Source organism: Gallinula chloropus (genome assembly GCF_964237585.1).
Source record: "Gallinula chloropus genome assembly, chromosome: 2".
In the NCBI taxonomy this organism is placed as follows: domain Eukaryota; kingdom Metazoa; phylum Chordata; class Aves; order Gruiformes; family Rallidae; genus Gallinula; species Gallinula chloropus.
The window spans coordinates 118118834-118135252 of NC_140086.1; the positions used below are offsets into that span (position 1 = coordinate 118118834).

Here is a 16419-nt window from a genome sequence, read left to right on the forward strand (position 1 = left end):
TAGTCCACACAAGTAGACACTTGCACGTGAATTCTGAACTCTCCTAGCACCAAAAAGCACACACAGCTGAGGATGAAAATGAGATCAAGCAGTCTGTCTGGCATAGGGAAAGTAGGTCAGTTTTCACTTAGTGTCACACAATACCATAGAAGTTTTCAACTCTTCTCACTTCATGTCACCCAACTTCAGGCACGTGCATCTGAGCTGGTCACCTCAAGCTCCCTTTACAGTTACCACAAAGGAAGAGGAACTCGTATAGTGCAATTATCTTTGCCCTCTAGTTGTCTACATTAGGGAGGGCTGGATGGTGTTGGAGAAATGCTGTTTCTCTGCAAAGGAGATGGGCTCTGCAAAGAGATGTTTCTCTGCACAGGATGAGAGCCTACATTGACTGGGTAATATGTAGACATCTAATCAAGAAAAATGAATCTGCCCTGATCAGCCCAAACAAGTTTATAAATTTGGGAAAAGCATTTTCACTTAAGTTAAACATTGCACAGTCAAGAAGCATTGTCATTTATTATGCTGAAATAACCATGTCTGCATCAAAGAAACTGTGCTGGTCTCTTAAGAATTAAGAGGCAGTCTCTTTAAATCTGACAATTTGTCCTTCTTCCAAACTCACTTTTGCCAGAAACAGGGCAGTATTAAAGCTTTAGAATCTGCAGCACGTGTTACAGTAAATACTTCATAAAAACTACAATCCATTTTGAACTAACACTAGAAAGGGAGCAATGTGATGCACAGTAGGCAGTGAAAATAAACTAGAAAATATATACAGAAAAAGACTACTCAAAAACTGTAAGTCAGACGTGGAAAAATCAGCTGAACAGCATGATGAAAGAGTATTTTGAGGAGACTTACATGAAAACTGTTCATTTTGCTAAAAAATAGACAGATGGTTGTCAGCTGGTTGCTTATCCAGTTTATAAAATAAATGGATTTTGTCTACAAGAATGCACATCAAGAGCAAGCACTGTGTTTAGGTAACTAATCCCAGAGCAAAGGGACTGTGAGTCTCATTCTACTCTAGTGACTAATTACCTTACATCAGGACAACTTATTCTCCATAAATCATTACTTTTTCCACTATACATTCTGCATAACATCAGACATTTCATGTGCCATATATAAAAAGTAGTTTAACCTGTACAACTATACCTGTACCACCATTACCCATCATCAACCCTTCCCTTCTCTGCACTGTTGACTCTCAACATTTTATGTCTTGCTCTCCAGTTCCCAACACTACAGTGTTTCCTACTGCTGGTTCTGTCCTTGCAGATCCATATGTACCTGTCCTGTACTTAGACATGAATTTACAGTAATTTCTGTGGACCCTGAGGTTTTAAGTTTAAGAGTGTGCCCCCCACCCCTCCAAAAAAAAATCTTATATCAAAAATGTGTTCCCTGACAATGTCCTGCAATTTTTTAATTGAAATGTCTGAGTCATCTTGTTCACTAGGGAGAGGAATATAGCTTCAGCTCTCCATCTGCCTCCCTGCTACAGCCCAGAGAGAAGCTCCTCTGGGAACTTGGAGCTCTCAGCAGCTGCTTCCCCTTTGCAACTCCAAATGTTCTACAGCTTCCCCCTGGCTGCTTGCAGCAGAGCAGAGGAAGGAAAGAAAAAGGGTTGCTGGATACCCTGCTGCATGGCAACCAGATGGGCTGTGACTGAGCCTACTCACACACCTCGAAAATAATGACTCACCTATTCCAGACAGCTGCCCCAGACCATCCAGAGCCAACTGCAGCAATAGCTCAAGACTCAGGGGCTGCTCAAACATGTGTCAGTTGGCTCCAGACCACAGGGGGCTGTGTACTATCCAGGTAAGGGTGGATAAAGTGCAGCAGGCTCCAATCGCCATTTCTCCCTGTGCCAATTCGTCCCCTCTCACAGTCACACAGTGCCATGAAAAATGCTAAGACAACAAAGTGTAGGACCTACAAAATTAGGCTAGTGAACACTCCCTTCAGTTGGCAGGCATTTCCTTCAAAAGGCCTGAGGAGAACAAAAGTAATTGGATAAAGGACTACACGTGCCCTCAAGTAGCGTTATGGCTTTTCATGTTCAGGCTGCAAAGACTCGTCTCCATGTCCTACAATTCATTTTACCTTCATTTTGTTTCTAAAAAAAGGAAAACAAAAACCCATCGTAAAAGACTTGCTGAAATACTGCTGCCATGAAGCTCTGAAGAAGTTTGTTAACCCAATTCTGCATTTTGGAAGGTCAGTCTGATGAAGTTCATAAAGGAATTTAACAAATTAACTACATAGGGAGTTTCCCAGATGTTTCTTTTATTTAAGCATCAAGAGTAAATACACCAGCAAGTTATTTAAGAAAGCTTAGCACCCAGAGCTGATGTGAACAGGCACTGATTGCTTTAGTTATTATTCCTTTTGCTCAGATTTTCTTAGCATATATATACTCACATCAGAGCTGAGACCACAGTGAAGAGACAGAAATAAATGTACAATTACTTCTGAATATGATGCATTAAAATGATGCAACATTTAAACTACTTTGTAAAAACTGTATTTTATTGAAATCCCAACTTATGTTACAAAATGAAACCCAAGGTTCATGAAGGCATTTTTGTGTGAAATCTGATTTATCTATGTTTACAATGCCTGTAAGATTTTGATTCAAGAAAGCTGCCAAAGCAGCTCGACAAGAAGATCAAAACAGAGCACATACACCTATTTTTTACTATTTCTAGTGAATTCAGTTATAATAAAAGATGTTGAGCTGAGCAAAGGAAGCTGATGTTCTCTTTTGTCCACGGGACAGGTACAGCACGGGCAGCTGCACTGGGGGCTCACTCTGTGCTGCTCGTGCAAGAACGAACAAAGTACCGTGGCTAATGAATAAGTCACAGTACTTTGGAGAGAACAGAATAAGGCTCAGAGGGAAGTTCTGTTTCCATGCCAACTTAATGTTTATTCTTTGCTTTGAGTCTGCCCAAGAGTACCAATTACTGCCAATATGGTAATTATTCTATGCATGAGAAATGGAATATACTAGGCTTCCAAACACGGATCATGCAGCAATAAATTTTTCTCGTTCTCAAATTATGTGTGATTTACACAGGCATCTTTTAAATAAAAAAAAAAATCCAAATCCTATCACATTCAAAGGCAGGTTATAGATATAAATACGAAAGTACACCACCTGAAAATGCTACCACTAAAATAGAAAAACTGTATAGTACTATGTGAAATCTTGTTTTGTATTTTCCTTGTCTGAACCCTTGATTTAATATGTTTTACTTGCTTAAATGCAATGATACTACATAGTATGTCTTGGAGAAAGAGGATCCTGGTGGAAGAGCCATCATTCTGGCCTGACATAGCAGACTCAAACCTGAAAAGATTCAGCTTCCATTTCCACATCCTTCATTTGCCCTGCTCTAATACATCCTCACATGTTTGACTATGTGGCTCCCAGATCCCAGGGAAACTCCACACCAAAACCTTTTCAGGCAGGGTAGTTTACAATACCTGAATAAAAAAACATATTCAAAGGGGTGCTGCAGCAGCTTGTGATTACTTTAGTGATTACTGTAATGCTCATTTTTATTAATCTATAACTTTATTCCAGGTGAGGGAAAAAAAGCAGCAGACCAAAGCCACTGGTCGAGCTCTATAAAGCTGCTGAAAGAGGCTCCTTTATTCCTGTAAGTGTAACTGATCCCGTGTTGGGCCACTTTCTACTGCTGGTAGAGAGAAAATAAATCTTAGTGTATGGGAATATCTGGGTAGTTAGAATAATCCTGCAGTTCTGAGCTTTATATTTCCACAGAGAGTTGGCAATACTAAATTTCCACCAAGTCCTGGCTGTCAGGTGTTCAAGGAATGATGCAAAGAACTTCTGCATAACCGAACTGAGCATTTCAGATTTAATTTTTTTAAATACCAGAAATAAATAGGCATCTAACTGTCATCAAAGAAAGCTTCTAAGGAAGAAATGACTGGCAGGAATAGTACTCATTGAATTGTTTACACCAAAGCCAAATGCTGGAAGAAATGGGATTAGTTAAAACAAGTCTGATTTATGGACAAATAACCCAGTAGTCCAAGGCCATTAGCTTCCAAAGCACTTCAAATATCTAGCAGAGCACAACTGAACTGTCTGTTTCACAGTTTCATGAAATGATCACTATATGTATGACAGATTTACTTTTTTTTTAAAGAGCATATCTATATTTAATACCAAGTAGGCACTTGTTTTATATAAACTCCTAAAAAGCTGGCTTAAACATGTTTTAATTCTTATTTTAAAGGCTCAAAACAGATTTCATCAATGTTTCTAAACCAAATGCTGGAGACAAAATCCCTGGTAACTATACCATTATAGCTATCCTTGCTTTAATATTTATTGTATTTGCTACATACTGATATTTGACTCACACTGTTGTTCATAAAGCCAATGCTGCTACCAAACTCATCATACATATGATCAGGGTTAAGCTTTTTGTAAACACATCTAAATCACAAGTGAGTTTTCCCTTCCTTGTTGTTGTAGTTTTGCCCCAGTTGGCATCTAAGCACTAGGAAGCCGCTCACTCACCACTACCCTCAAGGGCATGTGGAGGAGAATGAAAAAGCCACAGTCTCAGAAGTTGAGATAAAGACAGTTTAATAAGCTAACAAAGGAAGAAGATGATGATGATAATAATACTAATAGTGATGCACAAATACAATTGCTTACCATAACAGAAGGGAAAAAAAACAAACCCTAAACTAACAACTTGATTCTTGGTCTGGTTTTGAGCAACGATCCCACCTTCCAGCTAGCTTCCCCAATAATATATGGAGCACAACACTGCATCATAGAATCATAGAGTATCCTGAGTTGGGGACCCCTAAGGATCATCAAGTCCAACTCCTGGCTCCACACAGGGCCAGCCAAGTCAGAGCATGGGACTGAGCGCATCATCCAGGTGCTTCTTGAACTCAGTCAAGCTCAGTGCTGTGACCACTTCACTGGGGAGCCTGTTCCAACCTCTCAGTAAAGAAGGGGCAGGCGTTGATCTCTCTTTGGCAACCAGTAATAGAACCTGAGGGAACAGCATGAAGCTGCAGCAGGAGAGGTATAGGTTGGCTATTAGGAAGAGGTTCTTTACTGGAGGGGAAGACTTATGAAGAGAGGCTGCAGTCCCTTGGTTTGTTCAGCCTGAAGCAGGCTGAGGGGAGATCTCATCGCGGTCTATGGCTTCCTGACAACCTCCAGACTGTTCACCATCCTCACTGCCCTCCTAACGACACTCCCCAATAGTTTTATGTCCCTCTTACACTATGGCACCTAAAACTGCACCCAGTGCTCAAGGTGAGGCTGCACCAGCACAGTGTAGAGCAGGACAATCCCCTCACAGGACCAGCTGGCAATGCCATGCTTGATGCACCCTAGAATACTCTTGGCCCTCCTGGCTGCCTGGGCATGCTGCTGGCTCATGTTTAACTTGCTGTCAACCAAGACCCCCAAATCCCTCTCAGCATGGCTGGCCTCCAGCATCTGATCCCCCAGTCTGTATGTGCAGCCAGTGTTGCCCCTTCCCAGATGCGGAATCCAGCACTTGTCCTTGTTAAACTTCATGCTGTTGGTGATTACCCAGCTCTCTGATCTGTCCAGGTCTCTCTGTAAGGCTTCTCCACCTTCAACAGAGTCAACAGCTCCTCCCAGTTTGGTGTCATCTGCAAATTCACTTAAGGTCATTTATGAAAATGTTAAAAGAATTGGACCTAAAATTGGAATTCTGGGTAAGCCCACTAGTGACTGGCCACCAGTTCAATGTTACCCCATTCTCTATCACTCTCTGAGTCCAACCCTTCAGCCAACTGCCTATCAAAATATGGTATGGAATATCCGTTTGGCCAGTTTGGGTCAGCTGTCCTGGCTGTGGTCTCCCAGCTTCTTGTGCACCCAGCAGGGTGTGGGAAGCTGAAAAGTCCTGGACTTAGTGTAAATGCTGTAACTACCTAACAACAACTAAAAACATCCATGTGTTATCAGCATTATTCTCATACTAACTCCAAACAACAACAAGAAAGTAAATTAACTTATGTCAGCCAAAAACAGGACACTCATTTATAGCTGAATTCATATCATGACCCTGTACTACCACTTTCATCCTCTCTTATCTATCAGTAGTGCAAATGTGGTACAACCTTTCAGAGTTCACCCACAGATCTGCTAATGTGTCTGTGTTTATGTCTTATTAATATTGATTATAGTGAACAAAATAAACTTGTGTTTAAAATTACCTAATCTCCTCTCCTCTCGTTTGTTTGTCTATGAGCTACAAGTCTCATGTGAGCAGGTAACATTGCTTATTTGAAATACACCTTACAAGTAGCAGATGATACCAAAAGTAACAAATAAAGAGTAAAATCTAAACTGAAACACTAACACACACACACCCCCCCCCCCCCCGAGCTAGGCTTCTTTTGAGACCCTATTTTAATGCACACATTCTGTCAAACTTCTTCAAAGTAATCCACAAGTCTCACCTCACAGTATTCGGTGATAATGCAGAAACTATCTCGCTCCACAAAGCTTGCATAAAATTTTACAATGGCTGGATGGTCTAATTTGGAGAGTAGTTGTGCTTCCAGATTTGCTTCAACCGTTTCATTAGGCTTTAGGTCTCCAACAGAGATTTCCTTTAGAACCTTTCTAGAGGGGGGGGGGGGAAGAAATCTTAATAAGTACAGAAGAAATATTAAATATAAAATCATGCATCCTAATTTCTTAAAACACAAAATAATAGCATTAACCAAGTATCTGGCAATATGAAATGATGAGGCAAATGTGGGTAAACAAAGAGAATGTATGAAAATGCAAATAAATATGCCAGTCACCATAGCAATTAAGCAACATTTTAAAAATGCTATTTTTGAAGCATTTTCCCCACTAAATCCCTAATGCGCTATATTCTTTATGACATGTTTTCAGTGGTATGGCTCAGTGCATAATAATAAACATAAATAAAAAATAAAATCTACGTGACTTCAAACCCACTCATAGCATATGCTCAAGATTCATACATGAAATAAGGAGTAGCAAGTTTGGGTTTGCTGCTTGTGCCAAAACTTCTTTATGGAGGCACGAGAAAAAATCATGCAAAGGGTCGTATTTCTGTGACTGTTTTTCTGGTGATGAACTCAGAATGCCATTTTTTTTCCTAAAAATCAGCCTCCCTTTCTCTAGAACACCTAAGTGAGAAGTAGAAATCAGAATCTGGAGCAGATTTGTTCCACTGTTTCAATGAATCCTAAATATTCAGTGATGAACATTTGTTTCAGGAAGCCCTAAATCTCCTGAAAAGGGCTGGAAAAAATAAAGGGATTTTTAATATTCTTCAACTTTGACATGTGAACATGCCATAGGGAATTCCTAATTCAGACTTCACTTAATACAAGAACCTGGAGTTCGGGAGTTTACTGTAAACTTATCCTGGAAAAAAACTCTTAGGGCATGGAACTATGAGGAAGCATATTTAGCTGATATCTTCCCAATGAAATGTTTTTAAAGTGCATACATCACACAAAGCCATACCATTTCCATCTACTTGGCCAGCCACTGAAGAATGGTTCATTGGTCTATGTCTGAAGGAGCCATTTGAAACTATTAGAGAATACCATGGTTTTTTACTGAAAAAAAATCAGTTATGAATTTCCAATAGTTTTTGAATACCTAGAAGGTAAGTTCCACACCAAAGGGATTTGGTCACTGCTTTTAGTAATTTCCCCATTCAGAACTGCATGGTTCTAAAGTCACAGTAGTTAAACATGACAGCAATAAAACTATAGTAATTCACTTGATCTAAGGAAAAAGGAAAAAAAAAAAAAGGTGGGGTGGGGTGGGGAGAAGTGGAAAAAGCAAGATTTCTTCATAAGAAAATTTCTTCCTCAATCTCAACCATCAGTTTCTGACTAACAATGCATGAATTTTTCTATAACCCTGCCTAATCCCCATCTGGCAGTGTGATGACAAAACCACACCATTTGATTTGTCAGCATCTCTACAGACAAGCTTCATACGACGCAGACAGGTATTACCGACTGCAATCTTCTCATCTTCGGTTGACACGGGGACATTAGTGCTTCCTTCTTACAGATGGTGTCAAAGAACTGACAAACAGAGTGAGTCCTTGTTAAACATCACTTAATACAAGTTTCTTGTATACCCAAGACAGCAATAAAAGCCTGATGTGTTGATGTGTAGGGATTGCTTGTCATCTTAGTCACTCAGTGATTTTGATGCTGTCATCAGCTGTCAGACAACAAGGCAGGTGTTCTTCTTATTTAAATTAATTCCCAGAAGAAGAAATCAGGAAAATGTACTTTTTGTAAATAAGATACTGTTTTTCTACCACACAGTGCTAATTCCTATCCAGAGTTGGAAGTCATTTAGTCATCTAGAAAGAGCACTTCTGTCATGCAACTGAGATCAAGCATATCTCCATGCCACTGGTATAGGCGTGGACTGTACAGTCTGTAGATAAGGTTATTTTGCAGCATTTAACATGAAGAATATAACTAGACTTCATAATCTCTGCAAAGCTTTTCAGAGCTAGTTCAGCAAACACACTTAATTTAAAATACACACTTAAAAACCTCTATTTTGATTAAGTACTGACAAAGGAGTTCTGTCAGAGTATCAGAAGTCTTACAGAGAAAATAGACATGTCTCCAGATATAAAGTGGGTATGTCCATTCTAATAACTTTAGAAGAAAAACAATCAAGCTAAAAGTCTTCAGTCAAAATTTCATCTATGTAAATTAACTTTACTTTTCAATACATAGAGCAATTAAAGAGTGCTTAAATTCACTCTACTAAATTTCAGTATTTACACAAACATTTTCTGCCTTCACAGACAGGTAAAATGGATGCTTTCTGTGATTTACAGGACCTGAAATTTGGCAATTAGAGGCAATTCAAATTTGGCATTGCTGGAGATGTCAAATAGGCTGAAAAATTCATAAGCTGACAGACTTTCTGCCTATAAGAAAAAACCCACCAACCAACAAACAAACAAACCCCAACAAACCCCTCCAAACTCTTCTTAGCTAAACAGTCCTGACTGCATTTCCCCTCTACCAGCTCTACACTTTTAAGGAGACAAAGTGTTTCTGTTCATATGATCCAACCTACATTTTAAGGTTGGCTTGTAATAAAGAGTAAGTTATCACTGCTCTCAGTACCAGCTGGAGAAAACCTGCATGCACTGAACAGTTCAGAATCTTGTGCTTAGGTTACACAAAGTATTACAAACAAAACTCTTGAGGCATGTGATACGAATGTCTGTTGTGGATACTGGGAATAATATGAATATCTATTATGGATATTGGGAATATTAATGTTCCTGTTAAGATTTTGTTGAGACTGCATCTAGAGCATACAGCAAGTTTTTCATAAAATCAGCCCTTGTATTTTCTGCCTCCTCATCTCAAGTATTAAGTGGGATTAAAAGGTCCAAAACTGTTTGCATGAACTAAGAAGTCATAGACTTAAGTGGCACATACAAAAAAACAGGTAAAACCAGTAAAATGTGGATGCCCTCTAAATGTAATACTTAAAAACTACCCCATTTGATATAATGCTAAATCAATGTACTAATTTAAATCTATTTATTATAAATTGCATGTAGTTTGGAATATAGACACATAAGAAGCTAGATTAGTTACAAGGACTAGCAGATATCTTGAAGTTAAATATAAAGCAATGGCCTCTGGATTTTAACTGTGTGGAAAACAACCCAAAAGCTTAGCCTTGCAATTTAATAGTGCAAAGACAATTCAAGCTTTATCTTGAACTGACCACAAGAGAAAGTCTTGTAGTGCATGCGTTCATATCTTAAGAGTAAAGAATGCAGGCTGTCACTGTTTACATCCCTCTTGGAGAAGCTGGGTCTGGTACCAATAGTAGCAGCCATCCATTCCCCCCGGGTGGGAAAATAACATGAGAGAGAAACCCATTCCCAATACAGAAAGCAGCTGTCCTGCGCCTACACCTCGGCAGGGTCACAGACCTTCCCTGGGAACACCTTCTGGCACACATCAACAAATCCTTTGAAACCCAGCCAGGCCATGTCTGAAAGGACAATAACATGAAGCAAATGAAGATAAATAGAGCAAGACTTAAGAGAAAAAACAGCATGAAGGTAGAATTGTCCAGGGTACGGACATGCAGTGGGAATCCTTTTTGGAGCTTTACTAGCAACTGACAACATGCCACAGCAGTGTTTATCTCAGTCTATTTGCACTGATCTAAAATTAAATGTTTTACAACCCATCTGGTATTTGTTTACATTGATGACATGCTTTATTATTCTATAATTTGGTTTATTGGATCAGATGCAATTCTTAAAAGAAGACAGCCTTTCTCAAAATGCACTCCGTTTATTGAGTAAACCGCAAGATGAATTATTGACTAGTGTTGTGGCTTTGTCAGTACAACTAGGTACATTTGCTTACTGGTAAGGAAGTAAAAGAAATACAACTCTTAATGCTGAGAAAAAGTAGGTCTAATAAAACACCACTGAGAAGGTGTGCTGTAGGAATATGTGATCAAAACTTGAGGGTTTTAATTAAATAGAAACTTCAATTTACACAGGCAGTTGGTTGGTTAATTGCAGCCTGATATTAGTAAGACCTGCTAGCAGGTAATCAGTGCAAAGCTAAGAATTTATCATTCCATATAGTTTATATTTCAAAATCATCCTGACGTCAAATAAGCAGACTTATGGCATAACCTGTAGCTGTGTATTGTGTTTCATCTGGTCTGACCTTTGTAGGGCTACCTGTTCACCATGGTAACTCCTCAGCACAAGCACCACCTGCAACTCTGTAAAACCGTTTCTCCTCATGCTGGCTCTGTAATTGGATCTGAAATTGGTCCTAAAAATAATATTATAGAATTGCCTGTCTAATTAACAATGTCTAAAACTCTATACAATTCTAATTTATCAAATGGCAAACAGAGAAGGTATGGTACTACAAATAGGGACTGAAATGAAGAACAGAAGGCAACAGTCACATAGAAGTCTTGTCTGCACAACAGTTCCCACCATATTAAAACTGGGAAACTCAGTCACAAGGACACCATCTGAATACAAGATGAAGTCACCCATCATTACTGTTTTTTACAGCCAGCAGCTTTCTTGGGTATCGTACAGTTCGGGAGGTTTGCACATGACAGCCAATGGTGTAATTCTAAAAATCATAATTTTAGATTACTGTTGATAACTTCCACACTGAAAGTATTATATTATTGGAATCTAATTTCTGACACATGGTCCTGCCTGTCCCCAGCTTAACTGCACTTTTTGTACAGTTTATACCTGGATATAACAGATTCCCTTTGATTTGACGTTCCACCGTGCACATGAGTTACTCCTCATGGAAAGCTACTTGCCCACAGTCAGGTGTCACAGCTTCCTCACATTTTCCTTCAGGCCTCCCATATTTGCATTTTTGCACATCCAGCTTTTATTTGCAATTAAGATACTTTACTGATCTTCTATGGTACCCCATTGCCTGGAATCTGTTTCCCTCACTTAGGCTGGCCTTCTGCTTGCATTGTGGCCCTTGTCCTTACCCATCACACATACAGCTATCCTCTTACTAAAAATCTTACTGGATTCCTCTGCCTAATGTCAGTGACTGGTTTTCCTGCAGTTTACAGCTTAGTTATGAAAAATTCAGATAATCATTCTTTATGTTTTACTTTATTGGTTGCATTTCAAGCACCAGTATCTGCATACTCAGATAATTTAAAGACATTAATTCGTCTGTTAGGGAAAGGAGGAGCTAGTAAAACCGTAAGATGCAAGGAGTCATGAACACAAATTAGTCCTATCTAGAACAAAAATTTAATATTAGTTAAGGAAACATCCACACTAAATTAAGAGCACTTGATTTCTGTGGGAAAATTAAGATTATCCCACTTCCAATTAAAAACAATGAGTGCTATTTGTTATTCATTCTTACATATATGTTTACTTATTAACCAAATCATTTCAAGCCCAAGTATTACTATGCAACTTCTTAAATCAAATCTTGAGCTGCTTTTATGATTCTCGTGGCTATTACTGATTTATTAGTCAAGCCACAAACCCATTTCAATCCTAAGTATCACTGCACAACTCCTTAAATCAAATGCTGGCCTTCTTTTGTCATCCCCATGGACACCATTGATTTATTAGAAAGCCCGTAACAATTGTCAATGACTGTTTTTTTTTCTATCCTCCAAAATAGCCTATTTGTGCTGTTCACAAACATTCCTAAACATTGAGAGCTAATCCCTGAGATAGCCACTACAAATTCAATCGCTATATGAGCACTATAGATGGATTAAATATCATTTTGTTTTCTGAATAAACACTTTAAAGAATTTAGCACTGCTTAAATATCTTTCAATGGTGATGAGATTTCATAAATTTACAAGTGAAACAGATGATTCACTTTTCATTTCCATCATCAAGTCACAATTATAGCACCAACAAACATTTTTTGAGCTGCCTAATTTCCAAATGCTCTAACTACTAACACTGAGTAGTTCAGCTCACAATGTAAACAGCTTATGGTTATTTGAAAATTAACAGTTCCTAATTAGTATCCCAAAGAAATGACAATATATTTTCTAGGACAAGACTACAAAAGAGAGCCCTGTATAAATAAATTAGCTTCGAGGAATACATACTTTATATCATTTCCTTTGGTATATGAGAGACTGCTCAGTGCAAAGGGGCATACTTCAAATTATTTTTGGTCAACTATATGTGCCAATGTTAGGAAAAAAAAAATCAATAATTACAGAGCAAAGCAGAGTACTTGTGTTATCCCCACAGAACTGAACAAAGTATATTGATACTGCACAAAAGCATAGCATCCATTGTTTATTTAGATATTCAAATGATTTCTTTCGAATAATTCTTTGGAACATCTTGGGTTGTCATCTACACTGATAAAAACTACAAAATAAAAGTGGATATTGATTAATAGAGAAAGAATTTTCCTCTAAAGCCATGCTTTTGAAGACTAAAATTTTTTTCCTCAACAGAATGGAAAAATAAATGTAATTACATTTATGGTCTATTCAGACATTTTAGCTCTAAATCAAATACTAAGAGACTGCTATTGAACTGAAGAAATTTGTGTCTACTTAGGAAAATTACTAAAAATTATTATGGGGTGCAGACTAAATACCTATGAATGCACTTCTTTTTTAGCAATACTTTATCTCTACATGTTGCATTATCACCACCTACTGTTCACTCAACCTTTTTCCTCCAGCCAGTCTTGTTTAGGAATGTCATGCTGCCACTAACGAAACGGAATTTGAGAAAGAAATGTGACAAGGACTGGAGAATTTGTTTATTCTCTGTATCTTTGAAGACTTAATTCCATCACACAATCTAAACCAGGCATTTCTCCATTGCCATTTCATTACATATACTGGATATATCTCACTATTATCTGCTCTCTGCTAATTAATGTTCCCTTTCAGAAAAAAAAGAAATATCAGTGGAGAACTAAAGCTTGAAAACAGCATTTTGTTTTCAAGCATTATAATATGATTAAACCTCTCACAATTGCCATGTTACATTTCTTCAACTTGCAGCCTTGGGTTACAGGATCTGCCAAAAAGAATTCTGCTTGTAGAAGAACTAGTTTAAATTTTGAAATTAGTTTCAATTAGAAATTTTGAAGAAAGACTCTCACATCACCTGATTTTTATTAGTGGGTTGGTTTTTTTTACAGAAAACAGACATTTTTGAAGACAGGAAATTGCAAAGGGAAAACAGATGAGCTAATAATTGCTAGAAGAATTAATTCCATAGAAATCCAACAAAAATATTTCCTCATATAAAATTTATTTGGCTTTTTCTTGCATGTAAATATATTTGTAATCAGAATTATGTTCCTTTCCATGTTGCAAGGATATTTATGTCAACAATATTGTCCCTTCAGAGGAACTAATTCCCGTAAGTAATTTCAATACTAATTACCACAACTTTAATGAGAAAACTCACTCTTCCTACATGTCTCTTTCCAGCAGGCATCTCCTTCAATGTTTACTTCTGATATGCATTGAATTATCTATGGTATAAAAGGGGCGTGGGGGGAGATAAAGATTAAAGGACAGTTTATAGCTTTACAAAAGCTTATTACTACGTAGTCTACAATCAAAGGCAAAGGAAATCAAGCAATGCTGAGGAAATTAATTGTGTATAACATCCACTGTCAGATAAAAATCTTTTAATACTTTCTAGCCTTTCCAAGTATGATATTGTGGTCTTAGAAATCAGTGAAACACAAGCAATTCAAAAACAAAGCAACCGCCCAGCAACACTGAAAAGTTACTTTAGAACACATGAAGGGCACACCATACATGTAAGGGACACAGTGAACTAGGAACTACATTTACTAATGTCTCTTATAAGCAAAAAAAACCCCCAAAAACCAAGCAACAAAAAACCCAAACCCCAACCAGAAAAAAAAGAGAAGGAAAAATACCCTGACTGTTCAGCAAAACCAGAATTTACTCCACTTGCTGCAGCAGTTTTCTCATCACAATGTACTGAATGCAACAAAAGGCCAGAAGGCTCATTCTGCGTGGAAGAAAGGACTTAAGAGAAAACACCTTGCCAACAAGGGTGAACTGTCACAAGATACAACAGATAGGCACACTCAAATATCCTAAAGTAATAACACTGTACCTCTCCTTTTCCTTCCTAAAGCTAGCTTAGATACACATACAAACCAAACATGTTCTAACAAAATGAATGAGACAGAAGCAATCTCAAGGCATTTGCTTAATTACAAAATCATTAAATTCTGTCTCTGCCATACACCTCAAAGAACCAGTAATTTGACACCGATGCCTTAAGCACAAGTCTCTGCTCAATGTTGAAAATAATGCTTGCAAACACTTTGAAAAACGATGAACTTAACCATCAGCACCACTCACTGCCTGCACACAAGATCACAATGTGGTGGGTGCTGTAGCACCGAGTTCCCAGCTCAGCTCCGTGGGGATGAGTTTTAGAGTAAACCCAAGCAGTATTTTCTTTAAGGCATTCTGCCTCCCACTCACAGAAATTAAAGACCTAGTTAATACACGCTCCAGTCAAACAGCCAAATCCCACTGAAAATGAAAAAGTAGGCTACTTAGTCAAAGAAAGGCATACTAAAAGGACTGGGGTAAAAAAAAAAACCAAAACCACAATGCAACCACCAAAGCTCGAAAAGATGACTGAGCAGATGTGGAAGTTGTATCAGACATGGCTGCCAAGGAGTTTTACAGGCAACCAGCTGAATGAAAGGTTCCGAGATGTTCCGAGTGCTCACCCTTTGATTTCAAGGAACGCACAGAATATCAGGCTTTACATTTTTTGAAAATGAGGGAACTAGAAGCAGTAACAAAGGACTTGTTTGTGCGAAGGCCTACAACATGGTTGCAGCTTTAAATTACCAACTCCATCACCAGCGTGGGCAGTATAAAATCTCACACCTGGGCCCCAATACCAAGCTGCCCTGCAGTGCCCACTAGAGACTTACCAGCCCAGGGACTTTCCCAAGTTCCTTACACTGAGTTCAAAATAAATTGTTTCAGTGTGAGATGGTCCATGTCTTGGATTCATCTGTGCTACAGCCATCAATTTGGTGGTTTGACCAATTTTAGCAGAACACCCCTCTGCAACAACACGTGTTTCCATAGATTCGTGGCTGCTGTGTGTAAGCATAGCTTTACTGGGGAGATGAATGCAGAGCTGTAGTAGGCTCCGATGGTAGCACCTTGCTTCTGTACCTGTGTGGTACTTCATCACTGCCCCATTCCAGCTGCAAGGTAGGTCTGCAGCTCCACATGCCAAAGGCTGGTGAGGAACCCCACAGTGCCACGCTGGGCTGCGAGTCACGTGACTTTCAATTATTTATGACTTCGTGCAGCAAATGAAATAAAAGCCTAATGTGGAAGAGTTTTGTCATTTACAAAAGCGACAGTCAGGAGATTACTGTATCATTAAATCCCTGCGTTTGCTGCCTGTTTGCTTCTCTGAAGGTATTCCAATTCACTGGAATGATTAAAACAGTGACAAATGACTCCACTGAGAGCTGCTTTGAATGAGCCTGGCGCTATCAAACCAGTCTCTAAACCACTATTGGCCTGCACTAGACACAATCTGAAACAACTTTGGCCACAGCTACAACTGCCTACCAAGAATGAAACAAAACATTTGCTGTTTCACTCTCTTGCAACCTGCATTTACAGATTCATGCCTTCAGCTAAGGCAGAGGAGCATCAGGCAGAGTTACAGAGGTTTCAGCAAGGACTCTGACACTTGGCTAGGTCTTGCTCACAGAATGCACAAGTCACGCTCAGCCACTCAAGTGGGAAGCTCGCGAAGGCTC

General features: G+C 38.7%; 1 protein-coding gene across 1 annotated transcript in view; it reads right to left on the minus strand.

Moving 5' to 3' along the window:
- Nucleotides 1–16419, minus strand: part of NEK11 (NIMA related kinase 11) — a gene marked incomplete at both ends in the record, with an annotated part of 91914 nt that overhangs the window by 67507 nt on the left and 7988 nt on the right. The window contains one exon of the mRNA XM_084260660.1: nt 6511–6676. Within this exon, the coding sequence (XP_084116786.1) occupies nt 6511–6676 (166 nt within the window). The remainder of the gene's footprint in view (nt 1–6510; nt 6677–16419) is intronic.